The sequence below is a fragment of the Pleurodeles waltl genome, chromosome 6 (assembly GCF_031143425.1).
Source record: "Pleurodeles waltl isolate 20211129_DDA chromosome 6, aPleWal1.hap1.20221129, whole genome shotgun sequence".
In the NCBI taxonomy this organism is placed as follows: Eukaryota; Metazoa; Chordata; class Amphibia; order Caudata; family Salamandridae; genus Pleurodeles; species Pleurodeles waltl.
Genome location: NC_090445.1, coordinates 1,703,291,130 through 1,703,315,077, shown reverse-complemented (window position 1 = coordinate 1,703,315,077; position 23,948 = coordinate 1,703,291,130). Strand labels below are relative to the sequence as shown.

The following is a 23,948-nucleotide window of genomic DNA, read 5'->3' as shown; positions in this document are numbered from 1 at the left end:
CAGCAGGTTGTTTCAGTAACTGTAGGGAAGCAAATGAAGGTCCTTCCAAGACAACGGAACTAGTTAGACCCTCTCTCTTCCTTGGGAGTAACTGGTGTGCTCAGAGCTGGGGTCACCGCTCCAGTCACTGCGGTGCGGACCTGCTACCTGCCGCTCGCACCCGAACCAGTGACCCCCCAACCCCACCAAACGGGAGGTAAACGGATTAAGCATGAAAGGGGCAGCATCACCCAGGGGGCCCTCGCCAAATAAAGGAGACGTGATATGACAGAGGGCGCCCCATGATGACCTGTTCTGATAAGTTACATTCAACCTACATTTTAGAGTTAACAGTATTTTGAGGCTTCCTTGCACCTTTTAAGCCTTTTGGAGTCTGAAAGGCCACTTTGTGGGCATGCTGTACTAATGGCCTTCTGCGGTCCACGAACATCTGCCTGATACAGCACTGCACACTGCCCTCTAAGAACATATCCCTGATACAGGACTGCACACTGCCCTCTAAGAACAGATCCCCGATACAGCACTGCACATTGCCCTCTAAGAACATATCCCCGATACAGGACTGCACACTGCCCTCTAAGAACATATCCCCGATACAGGACTGCACACTGCCCTCTAAGAACAGATCCCCGATACAGCACTGCACACTGCCCTCTAAGAACATATCCCCGATACAGGACTGCACACTGTCCTCCCTCTAAGAACATATCCCCGATACAGCACTGCACACTGCCCTCTAAGAACAGATCCCCGATACAGGACTGCACACTGCCCTCTAAGAACAGATCCCCGATACAGGACTGCACACTGCCCTCTAAGAACAGATCCCCGATACAGGACTGAACACTGCCCTCTAAGAACATATCCCCGATACAGGACTGCACACTGCCCTCTAAGAACATATCCCCGATACAGCACTGCACACTGCCCTCTAAGAACATATCCCCGATACAGCACTGCACACTGCCCTCTAAGAACAGATCCCCGAAACAGGACTGCACACTGCCCTCTAAGAACATATCCCCGATACAGGACTGCACACTGCCCTCTAAGAACATATCCCCGATACAGGACTGCACACTGCCCTCTGTGCTCCATGAAAATATCCCTGATACAGCACTGCACACTGCCCTTCAAGAAAATAGCCCTGATACAGCACTGCACACTGCCCTCTGCACTCTATGAGCATATCCTTGATACAGCACTGCATACTGCCCTCTGCACTCCATGAGCATATCCCTGATACAGCACTGCACACTGCCCTCTGCACTCCATGAACATATTCCCGATACAGCACTGCAGACTGCACTCCAAGAACATATCCCTGATACAGCACTGCGCACCGCCCTCTGCACTCCATGAGCATATCCCTGATACAGCACTGTACACTGCCCTCTAAGAACATATCCCGATACAGGACTGCACACTGCCCTCTAAGAACATATCCCCGATACAGCACTGCACACTGCCCTCTAAGAACATATCCCCAATACAGCACTGCACACTGCCCTCTAAGAACAGATCCCCGAAACAGGACTGCACACTGCCCTCTAAGAACATATCCCCGATACAGGACTGCACACTGCCCTCTAAGAACATATCCCCGATACAGGACTGCACACTGCCCTCTGTGCTCCATGAAAATATCCCTGATACAGCACTGAACACTGCCCTTCAAGAAAATAGCCCTGATACAGCACTGCACACTGCCCTCTGCACTCTATGAGCATATCCTTGATACAGCACTGCATACTGCCCTCTGCACTCCATGAGCATATCCCTGATACAGCACTGCACACTGCCCTCTGCATTCCATGAACATATTCCCGATACAGCACTGCACACTGCCCTCTAAGAACATATCCCCGATACAGGACTGCACACTGCCCTCTAAGAACAGATCCCTGATACAGCACTGCACACTGCCCTCTAAGAACAGATCCCTGATACAGCACTGCACACTGCCCTCCAAGAAAATGTCCCTGATACAGCACTGCACACTGCCCTCTGTGCGCCATGAACATATCCCTGATACAGCACTGCGCACTGCCCTCTGCACTCCAAGAACATATCCCTGATACAGCACTGCGCACCGCCCTCTGCACTCCATGAGCATATCCCTGATACAGCACTGTACACTGCCCTCTAAGAACATATCCCGATACAGGACTGCACACTGCCCTTTAAGAACAGATCGCTGATACAGCACTGCACACTGCCCTCCAAGAAAATGTCCCTGATACAGCACTGCACACTGCCCTCCAAGAAAATGTCCCTGATACAGCACTGCACACTGCCCTCTGTGCGCCATGAACATATCCCTGATACAGCACTGCGCACTGCCCTCTGCACTCCATGAGCATATCCCCGATACAGCACTGTACACTGCCCTCTAAGAACATATCCCCGATACAGGACTGCACACTGCCCTCTAAGAACAGATCCCTTATACAGCACTGCACACTGCCCTCTGTGCTCCATGAAAGTATCCCTGATACAGCACTGCACACTGCCCTCTGCGCTCCATGAAAGTATCCCTGATACAGCACTGCACACTGCCCTCTGCGCTCCATGAAAGTATCCCTGATACAGCACTGCACACTGCCCTCTGTGCTCCATGAAAATATCCCTGATACAGCACTGCACACTGCCCTCTGCACTCCATGAGCATATCCCCAATACAGGACTGCACACTGCCCTCTGCGCTCCAAGAACATATCCCTGATACACCACTGCACACTGCCGTCTGTGCTCCATGAACATATCCCTGATACAGCACTGCACACTGCCCTCTGTGCTCCATGAACATATCCCTGATACAGCACTGCCCTCTAAGAACATATCCCCGATACAAGACTGCCCACTCCATGAAAATATCCCTGATACAGCACTGCACACTGCCCTCCAAGAAAATGTCCCTGATACAGCACTGCACACTGCCCTCCAAGAAAATGTCCCTGATACAGCACTGCACACTGCCCTCCACGAACATATCTCTGATACAGCACTGCACACTGCCCTCTGTGCGCCATGAACATATCCCTGATACAGCACTGTGCACCGCCCTCAGCGCTCCAAGAACATATCCCTGATACAGCACTGCACACTGCCCTCTGCACTCCATGAGCATATCCCTGATACAGCACTGGACACTGCCCTCTGTGCTCCATGAGCATATCCCCGATACAGCACTGCACACTGCCCTCTATGAACATATCCCTGATACAGCACTGCACACTGCCTTCTGCGCTCCAAGAACATATACCTGATACACCACTGCACACTGCCCTTTGCACTCCAAGAACATATCCCTGAGACACCACTGCACACTGCCCTCTGCACTCCAAGAACATATCCCTGATACAGCACTGCACACTGCCCTCTGTGCTCCATAAACATATCCCTGATACACCACTGCACACTGCCCTCTGTGCTCCATGAACATATCCCTGATACAGCACTGCCCTCTAAGAACATATCCCTGATACAAGACTGCCCACTCCATGAAAATATCCCTGATACAGCACTGCACACTGCCCTCCAAGAAAATGTCCCTGATACAGCACTGCACACTGCCCTCCACGAACATATCCCTGATACAGCACTGCCCTCTGTGCGCCATGAACATATCCCTGATACAGCACTGCGCACCGCCCTCAGCGCTCCAAGAACATATCCCTGATACAGCACTGCACACTGCACTTTGCACTACAAGAACATATCCCCGATACAGGACTGCCCACTCCATGAAAATATCCCTGATACAGCACTGCACACTCCTCTGCGCTCCACGAACATATCCCTGATACAACAATACAACACTCCAGGCTGCATCCTGAGTTCCATGAACATATCCCTGGTACAACACTCCAGGTTGCATCCTGAGTTCCTTGAACATATCCCTGATACAACACTCCAGGCTGCATCCCGAGTTCCTTGAACATATCCCTGATACAACACTCCAGGCTGCATCCTGAGTTCCATGAACATATCCCTGATACAACACTCCGGACTGCACCCTCAGTTCCATGAAGATATCCCTGATACAACACTGCAGGCTGCATCCTGAGTTCCATGAACATATCCCTGATACAACACTCCAGGCTGCATCCTGAGTTCCTTGAACATATCCCTGATACAACACTCCGGACTGCACCCTCAGTTCCATGAAGATATCCCTGATACAACACTCCAGACTGCACCCTCAGTTCCATGAAGATATCCCTGATACAACACTCCGGACTGCACCCTCAGTTCCATGAAGATATCCCTGATACAACACTCCGGACTGCACCCTCAGTTCCATGAAGATATCCCTGATACAACACTCCAGGCTGCATCCTGAGTTCCTTGAACATATCCCTGATACAACACTCCAGGCTGCATCCTGAGTTCCATGAACATATCCCTGGTACAACACTCCAGGCTGCATCCTGAGTTCCTTGAACATATCCCTGATACAACACTCCGGACTGCACCCTCAGTTCCATGAAGATATCCCTGATACAACACTCCGGACTGCACCCTCCGTTCCATGAAAATATCCCTGATACAACTCTGCACGCTGCTCTCTGTGCTTCATAAGCATTTACCTGAAACAATGCTGCAGACTAATCTTTGTGCTCCAGCTCTTTCTTTAACTGGACTATTTTAGGTTCTGTATAGGTAAATAGCTATAGGTATGTTGGTATTCAGGGATTGCTATTGGTATTGTTTTTCTCGACAGTGTAAGGTATTTTTAGATGGTGAGATGTTCACCTGGGATAGCACCTACACCTGTTGTGTGCTGAAGCGATACTCAGGTGGTTACTTACCTTTAGAGAGCGGTGTGGCCCTGGGTACCGGTGCTGTCGGTGGTGGCTCAGTCTCTTCCTCGCCCATGGTCTCAGATGCCCGAAGTGCAGGGAACCTGCTCTGCTTGTGCTGCTTCAGGAGCCCTTCCTGTCGGAGTGAGGCCTGTGAGAAGAGACAACAGGCTGAAACAGAGATAGGGCTCAAAGGATGCAAGCAAAGCATGACATGCTACAGCACGGAAAGTGTGGCGGTCTCTACCCGTGCTGTACAGAAGAGAGATGGTCTCTGAACACGCCACCAAAAGAAGACAGTTCCAATTTTCATACAAAAGGTCTTCAATATACTTCATTATCCAAGGATAATAGTCACATTCCTGATGAAAAAGTCTCTCCATAAGCTAGCCAACACATGTTTTGTTGTTGGAAATTATTGTTCAATCAACGTCCCCATGGCTAGAAAGTGTAACAGACATCAGGGCATTACATAGTAATCTTTATTAAAACATCATAAAAGTAACCTTCACCATATGCCAAAACTCAGAAAACTGTGACTAAGTATAGAAGAAAAATGAACCATTAGTGCTGTATATCAATAAAATCAGCCGTAAATTCATGCTGTAAAGATTGAATATTATAGTAACCAGCAATGCGAGGCAAGGAGTCCAATCCCATAATGTATTATACATGTATAATACATTTCCTAATGTGACAAACCAGGACTGTTGGCACCCAAACATCAGGGTAACAAAATAAAGTAATAGGTATATGCTGTGACAGTATGAAAGTAAAAAGTGATCATGCGAGAGTCCACAATAAATGATAGCATAATATAGTTAGTGCACTTAGATTAGGAGTCTCACGAGAAGTACTAGAATTAGCCAGTAAATCCTAGAATATATTGGTATGACATACTGGAGAATCAAATAATCAAAATAGTCAACACCACGTCAGTGCTATTCTATCAAGAATCCAAGCACTCCTGGTCTAAAGCCAATCTCACCATAAAAACCAAAGGATAACAATGTACGAAAACTGAAATATGTTGCTCGTTAGCAATAATCCAAATAAAGATAACATTATCAAATACTTCAGGCGTTCTACAACCTTGGTCATTCAAGGTATCCATCCATCGTGGAAAAAAACAACGAATGGAGTAATTCATACGGATTCAAATCATATGCCAGCTGGAATAATTCTGTGCATGCATGCTTATTAACCCTACACTCTCTTAGGTTTAATGTAGATCAATCTGAGTCTTCTCAAAGAATGGCCCATAACAAAAAAGAAATTTGTTAGGCTTGTAATGGTATTGGGCATTAGTAACACTTTGGGTCCCAATCCGTACTCAGTACAAGTTTAAATAAACAAGTTAGAGTTATTAGCATTGTAAATTCCTAACTGGACTTTCCTTGCCACATAAATTGAAAATGAAAAGTAAAACAGTTGACATAGGCAAGTCAATTCAAAGCGCCACGGCCGCCATGAGCATAAGCGCGAAGGAGAGACACAAAAGGAAATATAAGTTCGCTCGCAGTCAAACATATCGGCAAACATGCAATTATCCATGTAACAGGGTCAGTCCCCAAGGCGGTAACAAAACCGCCCCAAGGCGGGACAAAGGTAAAGCATTTCCCAATGTCAAAGGATTTTTGAAAGGCAAGTCCACAAACAAGTGAAAGTGATGGGCATGAGGTGGGCGTGGTTAAAAGCCCAAATAGATACCAATACGTTGGAAAAGCAGCGCTTGCGTGCTGCTATGCTGGACCTAAAAATGGCAAAAATAATGAGAATCAGAAAATGTGCTGCATTACGCCGACTAATGTGCCTTTTCGTGCTGCATAATTTCGTCACCCCAGCTACATAATTGGTTCCTCTTCTGTCACATATTTAATTGGCCCCGTGTATAACCGAGGTTGGGCACTTCATAGAGCTTGTGGTCCTAACAGGTGGAAGAGTAGTGCACAACCTGTCCACTTCCGTGTTCGTTTGTGGCGTTGTGGAAAGGTGTCATCTTAGAATAGCTTATGAACACAGTATTAGGAGGGGGAGTAACCACGACCTCACCACTCATCTCTATTGATATCTTAAATAGATGGGCACCACCTTGAGAGAGTCAAAATAGAAAGAGTGAGAGCAGACTAACCACATCCCAAGGACGGGCAATATCTTGTGGCTGCCATTTTAAAGTGGAAAACAAAAGGTAAAGTATTTTTTCTCTCGATATATATTTGTATAACCCACTACATTTTGACTCAAACAGTACTAAAAATGAGGGTATTAACCTTCTAGCAACCGGTCAGTACTATGCAATAGATAGTAAGAAATATAATATAACTAGTCAATATCATAAGGTTATCTTACCAATAGGAAACAGATGAGGTACTCCATATATGAAACAAACCTAACCACATATACAGGCAAAACCGAGGCCATCTTAGTGGTGCCTACCAAGTAACCACAAATCTCAATCCCCTAAATCTAAATATTGAAAATGGATGGTTAATAAAAGATTATAAGTTAAATTAAAGTTTACTTATAGTAAATAAACAAGGCTTGATTTGTAGGGTGGCAAGGCACGACATGTCACTTACAGTAGAATAAAATAATCTTCTAAAAAGTAACGCAATTCATTGTCAATGTTTATACCTTTTTAACTGCATTAAGCTTCATAATCCAAAGTGCTTCTTTTTGTCTTAATTTGAGTTCACAGATGCATTATTGGGAGTTTGCCAAATCTGTCTCCATAAGAGCATGGACTCCAGGACGCACAAAGTAAACAAACCCAACCACCACAGTTGAGGCCTAATGGCGCCATTCTGCTCTGTACCCTCCCCCAGAATTGGGTTTGACAGCATATTTTATTTATATTAATTATTCTTACAAAAATCACATGATTTTCATTTAGCTTTGATTCCAACCCAGGTCCTAAAGTCGGTAGCTCAGCTACTAAACCATGCCTAGTTTGTTTCAGAGCAGCATAGAGCAGACAACCCATGATGTGGACGGAACCCTGAAGATGATGGATAAGGGTGATCTTGGACTTCAACTTGGCCGATCACCAAATCCCACACTCAGTACCCTTTCTACTTGCATAGCCATCACTCAAAGACCACTCAAAGCACTCCTAGTGCTTTCCTGCAATGTTCTTCAGGAAGGGAAGTGTTGCCAATCTTCTGTGATTGCCACAGATAGAACTAATTTGTGATTTGAATCAGCAGACCTGGTAGATACTGGACTACTCTCAACTTAAGATCGCAGTCAACATGTAAGTCAAAACCTGCTCGCTGCTGGTATAAAAGAGGCACTTGCACTGAGAAGGCACACTAGGCTCACAGTGACCTAATACATCAAGCTAACACCTCAGCTATACTTGGGCAAGGCCATTAAAGCCCAGACAAAAACACTGTTCCTGAGGTATCACTTGGGCTGTCTGCCATCACTTCTACACCTACCACCATAGAAGTGAACTAGGATGACGGAGCTCTGCTAACTCTGTGGAAAAGCTCCTGAGACTCTGGTCCATCAAATCTGGACATGTGAAGCAAACATAAAAGACTGAAGGATATTCTAGGACCAGCATGGAACCAGAGGGGGATATGCCGCTGTAGTCCTGCAATTTTAGCTTGTTTCAACTTGGAGGACTTACAGCTCAGTTGCAGGCTTACAAAATACCTGATAAGACTTGACCAGAAATTTAAATGTCTACCTGGTGCTGTAACTGCTGCGGCTACTCAAGCTCCCTGATCAAGTTTTTAAGCGAATACTGCATGCTGAACCGTCACCTCAACGTAAACATGAAGCCTGGGACTGAAGCTGCCCTCATTGTGGTGCCGGACAGAATTAACCAGCAGGTTGCCCCGTTGGGGAGCTGGGGGTGTTGGCTTCCAGTCGAAAAAAGGATCATCTTCAAGGCTCTCTCTATTGTTTTTCTAGCCTTGCAACAAAAGGCTCTAATCAGCTCAACTCTTGTTCCATTGGTACTCCCCAGGTAGGCGCTTAGATCCGCCTCTCGTAAGCTGATGCGGGTTCCTAGATTCCGCAAGGCCAGGTCGGGAGGTCAGGCCTCCTCTTTGGCTGCTTCCAAACTTTGGCACACTCTGCCTGCCCATATTTCAGAAGCCGCTGGCTTTCTACTCTTCACCTTCTCTAATGTCTGAGCCCCCTCCATCTCCTGCACGGTACTGGATGCTTTCTGCTAGCGCTTTGACACCTCAGGGTATAGTGGACTTTAGAAGTCCCAATAACAACATAACAAGCCGTATTTTGTCTTACGGACTAACTTGTTGCATTACGTACTTTAAACTTGCAACATTATGCACTATGTATTATTTAACGTCACCAGTCAGAGTCTTTTTGTACATTTTGATTTTAAAGGTTTTATGCACGTACTTAGCGCAATGGTTTTAATTAACTGCACACTTAATAAAATTAAACTGTTTACCAGACTGCATAGTGTTATGTACACCCACAATAGGAATGACTAGGAATTAATAATCAACAAACTAAAAGATACACTGTCTTAGATCTCATTCCTAATCTCTGGAGTCTTCGCCCTCCTTCTTTCACCATGCTATTCATTTTTCATAGCTAGCAAAAACATGACTTATTCTATTCTTCCGCCGGCCGATCATCTTAGTCTACTGCTCATGTAACTAACTCAGTTGTTTGGGGCAAAAAACATTATGATACAAAGTTGTAAATCTGTGTTCCTGTTTCTGTAGCCTACACATGCTATGAAGAGTGCTCCACTGATCTTCATGCTAGGCGCATATTAAAACAAAAATACTTGAATAAAATAATAAAAAAGACGTGAGGCTGGGTGTTGGGCTTTGATATTTCAGATGCAGTCACAGCAGATTCAGAGCTCAAGGTCCTCTCCGGACAGCTTTTAAGTCTACGCTTGTAAGAGTTTCTGCCATTGGTGGACCAAAAACAGAAGGTAGCAACTAGGGTTGAGACTGTACCATCATGAGGTTTCGATCCCTCTCCAGCTCTCGAAGCTGCTGGCACAGCCGCTGTGTCTCATGCTGATGCTTCTCCTCCTGCAGCCTCATCATCTCCTGGGTCCGCTCCTTGTCCCGGACAGTTTGCCGCTCAGCCTGTCTCAGAGCAACCACTGTGAAGGGGACAATACAACACATACCTTGTAAAACACCCACATTTTAGAACATAATCCTAACAGTTAATGGAGACAGATGTGCCTACTATAAGCTGCTGTTAGGTGTTCTTGAAATCCCAAAGGAAGAGAGTGAGACTGGCATGGAGGAGGAAAAACATAAACGATCCAGCAGCACCATGAACGCAAGTGGCAATGAAGCATGTGGAACACAAGAGCGGAAGACAGACGGATGAATGGACTGTTCCAATCGGAAATGCTAGGCTACATCCTCTCTGAAAGGGAACACAAGTAAGCCCAGATGTGTTGCAGCCTTCATGGGTATTACCGGTGAGGTACAGCTTGTGTTTCGTAGCATAGTTAGTATGCAAACCAGGTGTGGGCGTAGTCACTGCACTGAGATTGTATAACAAACAAGCCACCACTGCTACATCACACAGTACAGGTAAGGACCTGCTCTGGAGGGTTTCTGCTACATCCCTACAGATGATTCGTCACCCTGGGCACAGTGTGACCAAAGTCTGGCATATGGGGTCCTCGTCTGTCGAGCTGCGTGGCCTCCAAATGTGGCATCTGGGGGGGTCTCACCTGCTTTTGTGTGCTCCCGCCTGGCCTCCTGGACTCTTTTCTCCATCTCCGAGAGCTGCTGCAGCATTCGGGCTTCAGCATCGGACACCTTCTCCTGAAGTGCTAGGAGAAAACACGGTAGAGTAATAGTTTGGGCCTTTTGCATTTAAATGCTGCACTATCTCAATTCTGATTGAATACTGATGCACAGCTCAACCCTTAAATAATAACAATTTAAAAATGTATGCTTGGTGTGCAGTGATGCAGACATCTGTGCAATTTTTAACTCTGAAAACATGAATACAAGCCACCACTATACTAGAGATGCACATTATGTAGAGGAATATGGGAACCAGGCCTTGTTTATGGGATCAGTTACCAGACACATAGTTGTGCTCCGAAGATACAGACGACCCAAGTGGCGCTCACCCAAGATGCAGGAGAAGTTGTTGGTCCAACAAGGGACACAAGGTGTAGCTCTGCCTAGAGGCATCACAAAAGTAAAGCTTGCTAAACTAACCATCTTGAGGGCCATCTTGCCCACAAGAGGATTGTGAGGGGCAGCTCGACTAAGGCATGTCTATGAGGAAAGGTTCACCCACCTGAGGACAACATAGGGCATCAAATCCATAAGACACATTTCACACAAGTAAGGTGCACAAACAGCAATACGAGCAGCTCCATCTAAGATGTTCTCTCTGACTCAAGAGGTGGTGCCACTTTCACACAGTAGGGCACGGTGACTGGTGTGGACGTGGGCGGCTGCACTTTCACCCCTCCGGGCTTAGGGGGGAGAATGTGACTGAGGATTAAGGATAAAGAAGGAAACAGAAAAAGGAAAAGGAATGGAGAGAGGAACAGCTGAGGAAGGCAGGATATAAGCGGCAAATAAAGAAATTAGAGATATCAAAATATGAAAGGGGAGGAGGAGGAGGAGGAACAGAGTTAGAGAAACTGTGAATGAGTTGAAGATAAAGAGAACGGAAAGTAGAGTGGCGGAAGAGAGGAACTTAAGTGGTAGTCCAATATAGATGCAGAAGTACCAACAGTGGATCAGTTTCACTCCAGGTATCGAGACTGTTTGCACACTGGAGCTATTTTATGTCCAAAGCCATGGCTGTTAGCATACCAGGCAAGTTCAACCTGTGTACCGTCACTGTTGCATCCTGGGCCAACTGCATCCCAGAAACTAGCACTAATGACCACGGATGATCCACCCTGAGCATCATGACTGCTTGAGGACTGTGACCAGGTACTGGAGATTCTCCACTTTGGGCATCGTGACTGCTTGGGTACTGTGACACTTCAGATACTGTAGCTTGTCCACCCCAAGCATGTTGACTGCTTGAGTAATGTGACTCTTCAGATACTGTAGCTTCTCCACCCTGGGCACTATGAATCCTTGAGTACGGTGACTTTGGATACTAGTGCTTCTCCACCCTGTGCACCATGACTGCTTGAGTACTGTGACTTCAGGTACTGGTGCTTCTCCACCCTGTGCACCATGACTGCTTGAGTACTGTGACTCTTCAGATACTGTAGCTTCTCCACCCTGTGCACCATGACTGCTTGAGGACTGTGACCAGGTACTGGAGATTCTCCACTTTGGGCATCGTGACTGCTTGGGTACTGTGACACTTCAGATACTGTAGCTTGTCCACCCCAAGCATGTTGACTGCTTGAGTAATGTGACTCTTCAGATACTATAGCTTCTCCACCCTGGGCACTATGAATTCTTGAGTACGGTGACTTTGGATACTAGTGCTTCTCCACCCTGTGCACCAGGACTGCTTTAGTACTGTGACTTCAGGTACTGGTGCTTCTCCACCCTGTGCACCATGACTGCTTGAGTACTGTGACTCTTCAGATACTGTAGCTTCTCCACCCTGTCCACCATGACTGCTTGAGTACTGTGACTTCAGGTACTGGTGCTTCTCCACCCTGTGCACCATGACTGCTTGAGTACTGTGACTCTTCAGATACTGTAGCTTCTCCACCATGAGCACCAGGACTGCTTGAGTACTGTGACTCTTCAGATACTGTAGCTTCTCCACCCTGTCCACCATGACTGCTTGAGTACTGTGACTTCAGGTACTGGTGCTTCTCCACCCTGTGCACCATGGCTGCTTTAGTACTGTGACTCTTCAGATACTGTAACTTCTCCACCCTGTGCACCATGACTGCTTGAGTACTGTGACTGCAGATACTGTAGCTTCTCCACCCTGTGCACTATGACTGCTTTAGTACTGTGACTCTTCAGATACTGTAGCTTCTCCACCCTGAGCACCCACCATGACTGCTTGAGTACTGTGACTCTTCATATACTGTAGTTTCTCCACCCTGGGCACCAGGACTGCTTGAGTACTGTGACTCTTCAGATACTGTAACTTCTCCACCCTGTGCACCATGACTGCTTGAGTACTGTGACTTCAGGTACTGTAGCTTCTCCACCCTGGGCACCATGACTGCTTGAGTACTGTGACTCTTCAGATACAGTAACTTCTCCGCTCTGGGCACCATGACTGCTTAAGTACTGTGACTCTTCAGATACTGTAACTTCTCCACCCTGGGCACCATGACTGCTTAGTACTGTGACTCTTCAGATACTGGAGCTTCTCCACCCTGGGCACCATGACTGCTTAGTACTGTGACTCTTCAGATACTGGAGCTTCTCCACCCTGTGCACCATGGCTGCTTTAGTACTGTGACTTCAGATACTGTAGCTTCTCCACCCTGGGCACTGTGACTGCTTGAGTACTGTGACTCTTCAGATACTGGAGCTTCTCTAGCCTGGGTACCATGCCAGTTTCACTACTAGGCCTCTTTAGATTCGGAAGTTTCTCCACCCTGGGCACCGTGACTGCTTAGTACTGTGACTCTTCAGATACTGTAGCTTCTCCACCCTGGGCACCATGACTGCTTAGTACTGTGACTCTTCAGATACAGTAGCTTCTACACCCTGGGCACCATGACTGCTTAGTACTGTGACTCTTCAGATACAGTAGCTTCTCCACTCTGGGCACCATGACTGCTTAGTACTGTGACTCTTCAGATACAGTAGCTTCTCCACCCTGGGCACCATGACTGCTTAGTACTGTGACTCTTCAGATACTGTAGCTTCTCCACCCTGTGCACCGTTACTGCTTAGTACTGTGACTCTTCAGATACAGTAGCTTCTCCACTCTGGGCACTGTGACTGCTTCAGTACTGTGACTCCTCAGACACTGGAGTTTCTCCAGCCTGGGAGTACTACGTGTCTTCAAATTCTGGAGCTTCCCCAACTTGGGTACCATGACTGAGTGGAAACTAGCGCACTCCTCCGGCAGACTTCCTGATTATTCCATTACTTGGGCTCTTTACCACTAGGAAAATGAAGATATATAGAAATAATGGATAGAAAGTAGATGTGTGATGATGCTCCAGCACGCTTACCTTGTTGATATTCATCCTTCAGCCCCGCTAGGTGCTGTTTCTGCTCTTCTAGGCTCCCACGGGTCTCTTGCAGCTCAGCCTCAACCTCACTGAGTCGCTGCTGAAGATCTTGCTCTGCCTCCTCCTTCTGCTCTTGGATCAATATTAGCCTCCGTGTTAACTCCTGCTCTGACACGACCCTCTCCTCTAAGTTCTCCTGGAGCTGGTTCATCTTCGCTTGCTGGTCCTGCAGCTCCTGGTCAGCTGCCGAGAATCAAAACAAGGAACCATAAGAGAAGGATCGCAACTTACTCAGAGACGTAGGAGGGCCTAAAGACCCCCAGTACTGAGACTGTCAGAGACGCAGTACTCACCTTTATCACGGGCCTCGCTGACCTTCTTGGTAATCATTTGTGCAGTGAGCTTGAGTTCAGCTGACAGCCGGTCCCTTTCCACGTGGAGCAGTGCCACCTCGTCCTGGAGCTCCATGTACGAAGGTTGCCCACTGCAGCAGCATGAAGAGAAAGAGAAGCAGAGTGGAGGCCTTACGCTTGCGCCAAGATTAGACAGCATTTGGTTTAGTCAAGAGGTGACACATGAGTATGTGCCTCAGACCCAGCATGTTGTGTGGTATTAGGTAGTTTTCAGCACACTCTGCTACAGGTTTATATTCTATATGATCTACATACTTCTGCCATATAGTGGTTTGATCTCAATAACTTGAAAAGCAACCCTGTGACTACAGCATGTTAATTATTTACCTGGAGATGTCCGCCTGTGCCCTGAACAGGGCAACAGTCATAGTGACGTGGATGACAAAAGTAGGAGGGATTAAAAGAGAATTGCCAGAATGTGCAAAACAAACAAAGCACAAAAAGAGAAGAGTGGAAAGAAAGTCTGAACCCAGTCTTCCAATGGGTATGCAGAGAGCAGCTGTTCAGTTGACAGCAAAGACTAAACTTAGTGTTACACAAGTTTGAGCACGAAGAGAGGCAAAGGTCAGGCTTTGACAAAATAACTTATTAGAGGCCAACAGCTCTTGATGATGGAGAGTATCAGGCAAATGTCCACACTGAGAGAATATTGTTAGGGGTGAGGCAGCAACAGAAGAGATGGGTCATCAGATGTTGCTGAAATGAACAGCATTCACATAGTTCAGTCTGTAGAAGACCAGAGCATGAACCACTGTTGACTAGAAGTCAGCCTAAGGGAGGAAACTTGTGATGCCCTTAATAAACAATGTTTCAGAAAGTCGGTTAGATTTATAAATTAAGTTAGAAATGACATTTCTCATCCAATACAAAGTCACAGATTTAGTGTTATCAATATTTTGGGAAGCAATCTCGAGTGTTTTCATGGTAGTCAAACAGGATTGAATCAGGAGGTTGAAGATTGTTGGAGGAGAGAAAGTCTTTGTGTATTAGCTGGTCAGAACCATGGTTGGTCAATACTTACAGCTTTATCATAGATTGTGAGCGCTGAAGGGCATCTGGGTCTTATAATCCCTCAAGCCACACCCAGGTCCCATCAGCATATTGGTGACTGGTCATGACCTATTCACACAGTGGTTCACCAACCGCTTCCATGTACAGACATATGGGCTGAGATAGGGTCTTGAGAGACTCAGAGGGACACGTTGAGAGGAGTTGGTACAAATCACTCCTTGGGAAGGGTCTTCAAGTAAAAGGAGAACAAGCACAGTACTTGTCGCTCGATGCTCAGGCAGTACTTGATATGATATCGAAAGTCACAAACAGGTTGAAGAAGGCCAGAAGGTAGAATTCTCCTTTGCCTTGGATGTGTACAGGACTATATATTATTTGCAGCCTGCTGGTCTCAATACTAAAGCACGGCCTGATTCCAGACTGGTAGTTGTCCCATAGATTATTTTCAGTGATTCTTCAGAAGGGATTGTAGACAACACACAATGAAATCAGCAAAGAAAGAAAGACCAGCAACAGAGCAACAGTTGCTGAGCTCCTCTGAGACACAGCTGCTTCTTTCTGGAGGGTCCAAGATGGTCAATTTTAAGGACCTTGGGAACTCATCCTATTTGGGCTAGCTCTTGAATGCCAAGGAGCAAGGCGAGTAACCTGTGGTCTCACTGTTATCCACAAACGCATCTTTTCCCCTTCAGGGACTGTGAAGAACTGCCACTCAATGGTTGAGACCTGGAATTCTGAGTGTGGTGAGCTCCCCGCTCTTCTGTGCATGTTCTCGAGGACTTCCACTCTTCTACTGATCTTGTCCAGAAGCCATCACTAAAATGCAAAAAAAAACTATCCTAGAAAAGGAAACCACAGGGAAAATAGGTAGCCTATTTTACTGCAGAGCTCTCCTATGACAAGAAGCATAATGATAGGTGCAAAAAAAAAAAGAAACCAATGAAATCTTTTCATGGTCCATAAGGATTCACAGATTCTTTGCGGCTCCAAGATCATGGCTCTGAAGTGTGGTTCCGATCTGCAGTACAACAGCTACAAATAGGCTTAAAACCTGGAAACATGCCAATACAGTTGTAATTTTTAAAATGATAAACATCAATGGTTTTTCTTACTAAACATAACTTTGTAAACAGTTATAGGGATTCAAAGCTCCGCACTGGGTTTGCAATAACCAGAAAAGAAGTCCCAGTTTCCCAATCTGGGGACAAATCTGCAGCATTGTTTCTACCACGAGGATCCGCAAATCCGAAAAACACTTACAAAAAAAAAAAAAGAGTAAGGAGACACATGATTGGTTAAACTATCCACGCTATCCAAAAGCAAGCCCACAGTCTTAGAAAGAAGGAGCTCAGCCTTTGCAAAACATAACCAACAAGTTACTTACCTTCGGTAACAATGCATCTGGTAGAGACAGGATCTAGCCGCACATTCCTTAATGAGGAAGATTCTGAGTTTAAGAACCTGCGGCTAGACGTCTCAGATTTTGTCATTATTCCTCGAGAGTGAGACAAGGTGCATACAGGTGTCTGCGTTAGGGGATCCTAGGAAAGCCGGGAAGCATAAAGGAGAGCAGAAGGAGAATCGTGTGCACCGACACACCAGGATGATGTTGTAGAGATGGCTACCATGTCCGGGAATCCTACTGCATCTGAGCGGGAAAGATAATCTTTTGTATGAAAATTGTTTATGCAACCTTCAGGACAAAAAAAACCCAAAACCTTAAATTCCTGGAAGTTCACATACGGTGTATGTAACCAAGTCCTACAGCACAGGCATCTTTGGATGTACTTATTCGGCACTAGTGGCATGATTGAGCATATGATAGCCATGCACCTGAATGAGTAGTCCCAAGGTGAGATGCACAGCCCTGAGGAAGAAGATGAAGAAACTCTGTCCCCAGAAGTCCCGCAACAAGCTGAAGAGGAACAAGAAAAAGATTCCCACCTCCCACATTTGGTGGTGGAAGGTAATTTGTTCTGCAGAGAGTAACGAAAACATTTGTCCAGGCAATACTACCTTGAAAAACGAATTACTTTTTTCCAATCTTAAAAGAAAGTGAATTAAAACCTTTTCTAAAAATTGTTCGCAAAATAAATTCAAACAAAAAAAAAGTTAAAAAACACAAAAAGGGTTCTGTCAATGGTGATGTCATAAATCAGGTAAGGAATGTTGCCACATATGAACGCACCATTGAGGTAATGTATGATGTCATTTGCAAAACAAGCTGAAGGTTTAGGTTATGGTTTCAGCTGCAAATCATAGCTAGTGAATATCATTGGTTTTATATGTATGCATTGATGGTCAGCATGGGGCTGGTGCAGGGCCTGGCCTACAGTCAGAGCCCAGTGCCCAAACCCCCATAGACGCCAAAACCCTGCAGCAAGCAGCTTTTGGTCATATGCAGTGGGTGGTTGGCATCAGGGCTTGGCCAGCCGATAGGCCCTGCACTGAACCTCCCATGGCGACCTACCCCCACCATGCACGGCCTATGGCTGGGTGCACTGTGGGGTTGGCCGCAGGACCTGGCTGTGTGAAGTAGGATTCTGTTGATGAACCTAGAGGCTGTGCCTGCGACCATCCAACATGCAGCAGATGAAGATGGCTTTGCCCTCAGACACTATCTCCTATCCACACTTCCTGTACTGCTCTGGTAAGTGCTTAAGGATCTCTTGCATCTCTTCCCACTGTGCCCTGTCATTGCATGTCAGGAGCGACACCAAATTGGCTAACCCTAAATGGGCTGCCACACTGTCACTCTTTTGTATGTCTATTTTCTTACTCTCCTTGTCTGGAGGAGGAGTATTGTGGGAGGCCGTGGCAGAGCCAAGCTTGCAGGTAGTGTGCACCACCAGGGAGTTAGGTAGAACCGTATACCCTTACTAGTTGTTGCATTGCTGGAAGAGGGTTACAATTTCGAAGTCTAAATTGAGCTTGAGTGAGGCTGATGGTGTTCGGTGCCCTTGGCGCAGCTCAGAAGGGACATACTGATGGAGGTTGATGCCCTTGGGTGCCACTCCAAGCCTTTTACGAGTACCAAGCAGAGTCCGAAGATGGCAGGAGCACTTAGCTTGCCCTGTCTCAGCGACCGTGCTCATGATCGACGTCCAACTCCCTCATAGGCAGTGTTCTGACGTGGACTTCCCGTGGGCTTGGTGATGTGTGCCTCAGGAACACTCATGGCCGGGGCATGGTCTTCATACGCGGGCTAGTACTTGATGCCAGTTCAATGTTTTCTATCTGTTGGCTGTCAGACAATATCTGAACTACACCGACCTGCTCCTGTTCTTTGGCACCAAGAGGATCCTTTTCACTGAAGATGTCTGGAGTGTGTGAGATGGCCTGCTGCTGCATTCTCCTGTGTGTCCAGAGTCTGTTCCTTCCATAACAGAGGGTCTTCTATGATCGAAAGCTAAGGCACAACAGACAGGAGGCACCGTCGTGGTTGGAGAACAGGAAGAGATTACACACCTCTTGCTGATCTGCCCAGGGATATTTTAAGCGGCAGCCAGGCAATTGTGAAAGGGTGCCTGCTCCACCACTCATGCATCATTTTCTGGCAAGGAAGTAGCCTAAGTGCTTGAGGCCCTGAATGCCCAGGGGCATCAGTGATGGTTTTTGATGCTGCAGAAGGTGCTCATCTGTCAGAGAGACAAAAGTACAGGAGCTTGATTGAATCTGACCCAGTGGGAATGAAACGTAACTAAACAGGCCAAACAAAAATGTGTTCCATAAATGACAAACTCAGAGCCCACTCGTCTTACGTCAGAACCAGATAAACAATAGAAAATGGAGTTGGTAAAATGTACACCATGAGGAGTCACGCCACATCTCCTAACTTGAGAGACTTCTTCGAACAAAAACAACTTGCAACTCGCAAAAGTTGGAGCCCAACCCGAGATGGCAGGAGTATGCTAAGCAGGTGTTCCTACAGCTACATGCTACACGCAATATGTACATACATGTTTGCTTGGAGGAAGTACAGTGAAAGAGTCATGCTGCGTTTTCATCAACACATTTGGAAAACAGGGAGGCATAAAAGCTGTTTATAGAATCAGACAAAATGCCTATGGCACAGAATAAAGATTAATTGTGGCCTGTGTTTTAGCTCTACGAAGACTTAAGAGTTCATCAAGCTGTGGAGAGTTGGAAACGCAATAATGTTTTGAAGGTACATCGAATGAAATGTTAGTAACTAGGCCCTGTAGCATGATTAATGATACACTAAAGGCCTCCTCTTATTAGATACCAACGTTCTTGCAGTTGAATGCAGTGCCCAGCTGAATGTCAAGTCAGAATGGCAATATATACTTCTTTCTTATCCCATTTGCCTTTACCCTGGCCTACTTCTAACTAACATATTATTCTGGCAGGTGGAATGAAGTATTCTGAGTATTCTTCCAAACATCTGGAAAGATGATTTAGTTTGTATGAAGTCTCTTATAAGGCTGAAGCGACAGGTGAAGCCGGTTTGGATACCACCCTTTATTCAGCCAATCTGGACCAAAGAAGATCATTGTCTTCTTGCCTGCATCATCTCGATAATGGTCTTGGGGACCAAAGGGTATCGCAGCAAAAACACAAGCAAATGCCCTTGACCAGCCTACCAGAAGGACATTACCCCTTGAACTGAGCTGGGCTCTATGAAGCTGGATGCAAAGGCATGGCTTTCTGCATTTTCTTCTGTAGCAATCAAGATGATTTGTGGAGTATCCTACTTGTGAAAGATATTTTGTAAAACATAGTTGTCTAGCACTGCATTTAGTGCTGTTTTACTCTACAAGATGCTTGCGGACCATGTCAGTTTTCCAATTCTGTAAACATACAAGACAGACAGTCGCCAGGTAGAACTTTCCTATCAGAGCTGGATGCCAGTTTGAAAGGCCTTCACTTTACAGAGCACTTGTTTGTGTCCTGCCCCATTTGTTCGTGTAATGCATGTTTGTTATTTTGTCCGTTTTAAATCACATTGCTGTTCCACATGTAGACGAAAGGAAGTATTTCAGAGCTAGGTAAACAACTCTCAATTCTAGCACATGGATGGATACAGTGCAGTTTCTTCATTGGCGACTAACTGCTTCAAGCAGTCCGCCAAGTGGGCTTCCCACCATTCTATCAAAGCACCTTTCATGCCCGGTTATGCACATAGGTGTTTCTGAAACAAAACTCCCTCTAACATGTTGACTCTCTCACAGCACAGTGTGAGAGACTGAGGGGCCATTTTGTTCAATTAGTTTTCACCTGCTGAAGTACATGTAGACAAATACACCATTTCTGTAGCACTACCACAACTACTGCTGTGCATTTGGAAAACACTATTGGTGCAGACTTCAAAATTCGCAAACACAGAAGTTTCAATTGTGTCTTGGAGTATGGTATACCCAAGCAGACATCCTTACAGCTATTCATGCTACTAAACATACCTGTGGAGATGGGGAAACATCTGATGAAAGGGCCAGCATGAACAGTTTCTCCCCGAACACATTTGTTCACATATGTTAAATCCAGGATGAAACAGAACTTCAGTCTCTAATGCCTCCTAGCGCCAAGAGACCCGTGGGTGTATGCAGTGCTTTATAAAAAGACATTAACTTTTTTTAGGACCAAAAAGCAGCAGAAGTAGATTTGTTGTTCTGTAACTTGGGAACCTTCACAACAGCTTTCATGTGTAGCAAAGTTTGACGTCCTGAAACAGCCACATGAGGTGTGTCAGGGTCTCAACAGCTTTGGAAGAACAGAATGTGGAGCCAGGCAGGAAAATACACTAATGCAATTTTGAGGCAAAAGTCTTAGCACCTGCTAGCGCCATTCCATAGCAGCAGCGTTGGGCAATATCTATGGAATGGCGCATGCCGGAGCTAAGGATAGGCTGGCGTGTAAAGAGAAGATGCTAGCCGGGCGTGATGGCGGTAGGGAAGACGACGCAAGTGGGTCAGAAATGACGCTAGGCTGGTTAGCAGCAATAAATATGCTGGTAACCAGCATAGAGTAATTTCCTGACGCAATAGCACCCAAAAATGAATCCTGTCTTGTCCTGTAAAGACAGGAGTCATGGCCAGCACAGGGGACCAGTGTCCCCTGGGCAAGGCCAAAGGACCCAGTGTCAGGCAGGGGGCCCCATGTGAGGGACCCCAAATGGCACATTAAAAAAAAAATAATAATATACTTACCCAGGATGGAGTCCCCCATCCGAAGGTGTCCCTCTGATGTGGGCTAGGGTGTTGCTGGGGCTTGAGGTGGGCATCTGTGGGCCCAATCCATGGTGTTTGGCCATGGAAATGGGTCCACAGGTACCCAAACGCCTGTTCCCAGGCGTTAAATAATGGCGCTAAGCAGGCTTAGCGCCATTTTTTGGGTCCGTCTAATCCGTGCGTCTCGTTTCTGCGCTGGAGTATAAATGAGGCAGTAGGGGGTTAGCGTCATGTTGTGGACTGGAAAGCCTACCTTGCATCTAATCAGCGCAAGGTAGTTTGACGCATCCACAATGTGGCGCTAACTCCAATATTTTGGCGTTAGAGGGGTCTCGCGTCAAAATATAAATATGGAGTTAGCTCAGCGCCGTTTTAGCATCAAGAATTTTCAGAGTATAAATATGCACCCAAGTCTCTTTCTGAAGAAGATTGGTCTAACTTATAATGGCCATGAATGTCCTAGAAATCATCAGCCTTTGAGCCACGCTACATGGGTGAAACCATTGCCCTCTACCTTATCTAAACCAGAATAACCTTTGTATCAGCAGGCCTGAAGTATTTTTGTTCATATAATTCCAGACCATGTGTGCAATCCTCACCTGTCTCTATTAGCTTCATGGCCTCTGCTCCGTTCCTCCAGCTGTAGCCCAACAATGGCCATCTTCCTCGCCACCATCCCTGCAGCGGTAAACAAAAACATGTAAATTCAATCATTCTCATAGAAAAATTAGTGATAAGCCTCTGGGGCCCACTGCACCTTTTGCCACCAGCAGCAAGACCTTGCCAACAAATGAACTGAAGCAGGGCAGGCCGCTGCAAGTAAAGCCCTTGCTGGATGGAGGTCCTTGAGATGGAGGGCTAGAGCAAGTGAGAGAGAAATGGCTAGAGATAAAGACTTAGCACATAAAACACTGTATGAGAGCAGAATCCCAGGAGCTGGCACAAGTACCCCTTTTCCACTGGCAGGGTGGCCGAGAAGCTACCGTCTTATCCATGTGGTCCCAATCCAGTGACCCCACACCCCCCCCTCCCCACCTTGCTGGATGAGAAACCAGGTAAGTAATGCAGACAGTGGGCATGCCTGCAGGGCCTTAACCTCCAGAATGACCTAAATAGGAAGGAAAGCCATAACCCAACCTTGGATTGTGTCCACTCTCTTTCCTGCGAAACACAGGCGCTGGCCCAAACTCCCCAGGCGAGCAGCAGCAGACTTTAGCCCAGACTCCTGGGCTTCAAACACCTGGTGGAAGCTGTAGAGGACAAAAGCAAAATTATTAGCGTCCTGACGAGGACTGTTGAGACCAATGGGTCACTTGTACAATTTAGAAAGCCTCTATAGCTCTGATTATTTGCCCTCCAAACATCTCACAAAGTGGGCTCAGAAGTCGCCACAACACTGTTTTCTGAGCCTGCCAAAGCAATGGATAGCGTGCCCCTTTAAGACCATTGGACATTTGTCTGTTTGCCAAGGAAGATGAATTAGTGTGTCTGTTTGCCAAGGAAGGTGAATTAGGGTGTCTCTCTCACACACTTTCTCACTCTCACTTCTACCTTCACTCTCACAGTGCTCAGCCTTTGTGATGAACAGTTTTCTCTGGCCACCAAAAGGATTACCAGAGCCCAGAGTTTCTGTCCAGTTTCCAATGGTTCATCTAAAAGTTTCCCAGGTGATGACAGCCAATAGTTCATAAATCTTTGTCCAAACTATAACTTTTCCGATCTTGAACCTAGAGGCTCTCATGCTCTCTGTAGAGTCTAAGGGAGGAAACGTTACTTACCTGTAACAGCAGTTTCTATTGAAATGTAGCCCCTCAGAGCAAAAGCTGAACTGTTGACTTATGGCAGTGAAGGTCCTCCTCAGACCCACAATGCAGCACAATGGCAGAAGCCCCTCGGTTCATTGCACTAGTCTACTGAAACAGGGGTGTTGCATTTGATAAAGTATCTAATTGTCCAAGGGACTGAATGCTTCTGAATATTTGTTCTGTAAAGAAATATCCACTTGCCCCATTTGGTGATGTGCAATGAGGTAATACATTGTGGCAGCATTCTTCTATCAAAGTTCTGATAATAACCTCTCCGATTATGCTAGGGCTCCCATTATATCACAGTTAGGACTGTACCACAGCTCTGGTTTTGCCACTTTTTCACAAATGTACCCCCAGGAGCTCGAATGTGGCAGGAAGTGCTCATTCCAGGACTGCAATGCCCTGTTAAGCCTGTGCACAGCCAAAGACTTCCATGTTTAAGGGTACTTATCCACCAAGTCCTCTCACATCACTTTACAAACTACCAAAGGTTCAAATGTTAATCCTGACAAAGACCACAATAAATCTTTTTTTCAGGGTGGGAAAAAGATGTTTTAGTGAGTGAAATGAACCGGCAGTCTCTCAGCAGATTTTCACACGAGCAAACACACCCTGTACCT

At 46.3% G+C, this 23,948-nt stretch overlaps 1 protein-coding gene across 1 annotated transcript in view; it reads right to left on the bottom strand.

Moving 5' to 3' along the window:
• The window catches only part of CCHCR1 (coiled-coil alpha-helical rod protein 1), a 79,091-nt gene that overhangs the window by 1,421 nt on the left and 53,722 nt on the right, over nt 1-23,948 (bottom strand). Inside the window, exons 11-17 of the mRNA XM_069241832.1 lie at nt 22,658-22,770; nt 22,120-22,198; nt 14,262-14,392; nt 13,909-14,151; nt 10,498-10,599; nt 9,758-9,909; nt 4,815-4,956 (exon numbers count right to left, since the gene is read on the bottom strand). Of these exons, the coding sequence (XP_069097933.1) occupies nt 4,815-4,956; nt 9,758-9,909; nt 10,498-10,599; nt 13,909-14,151; nt 14,262-14,392; nt 22,120-22,198; nt 22,658-22,770 (962 nt within the window). The remainder of the gene's footprint in view (nt 1-4,814; nt 4,957-9,757; nt 9,910-10,497; nt 10,600-13,908; nt 14,152-14,261; nt 14,393-22,119; nt 22,199-22,657; nt 22,771-23,948) is intronic.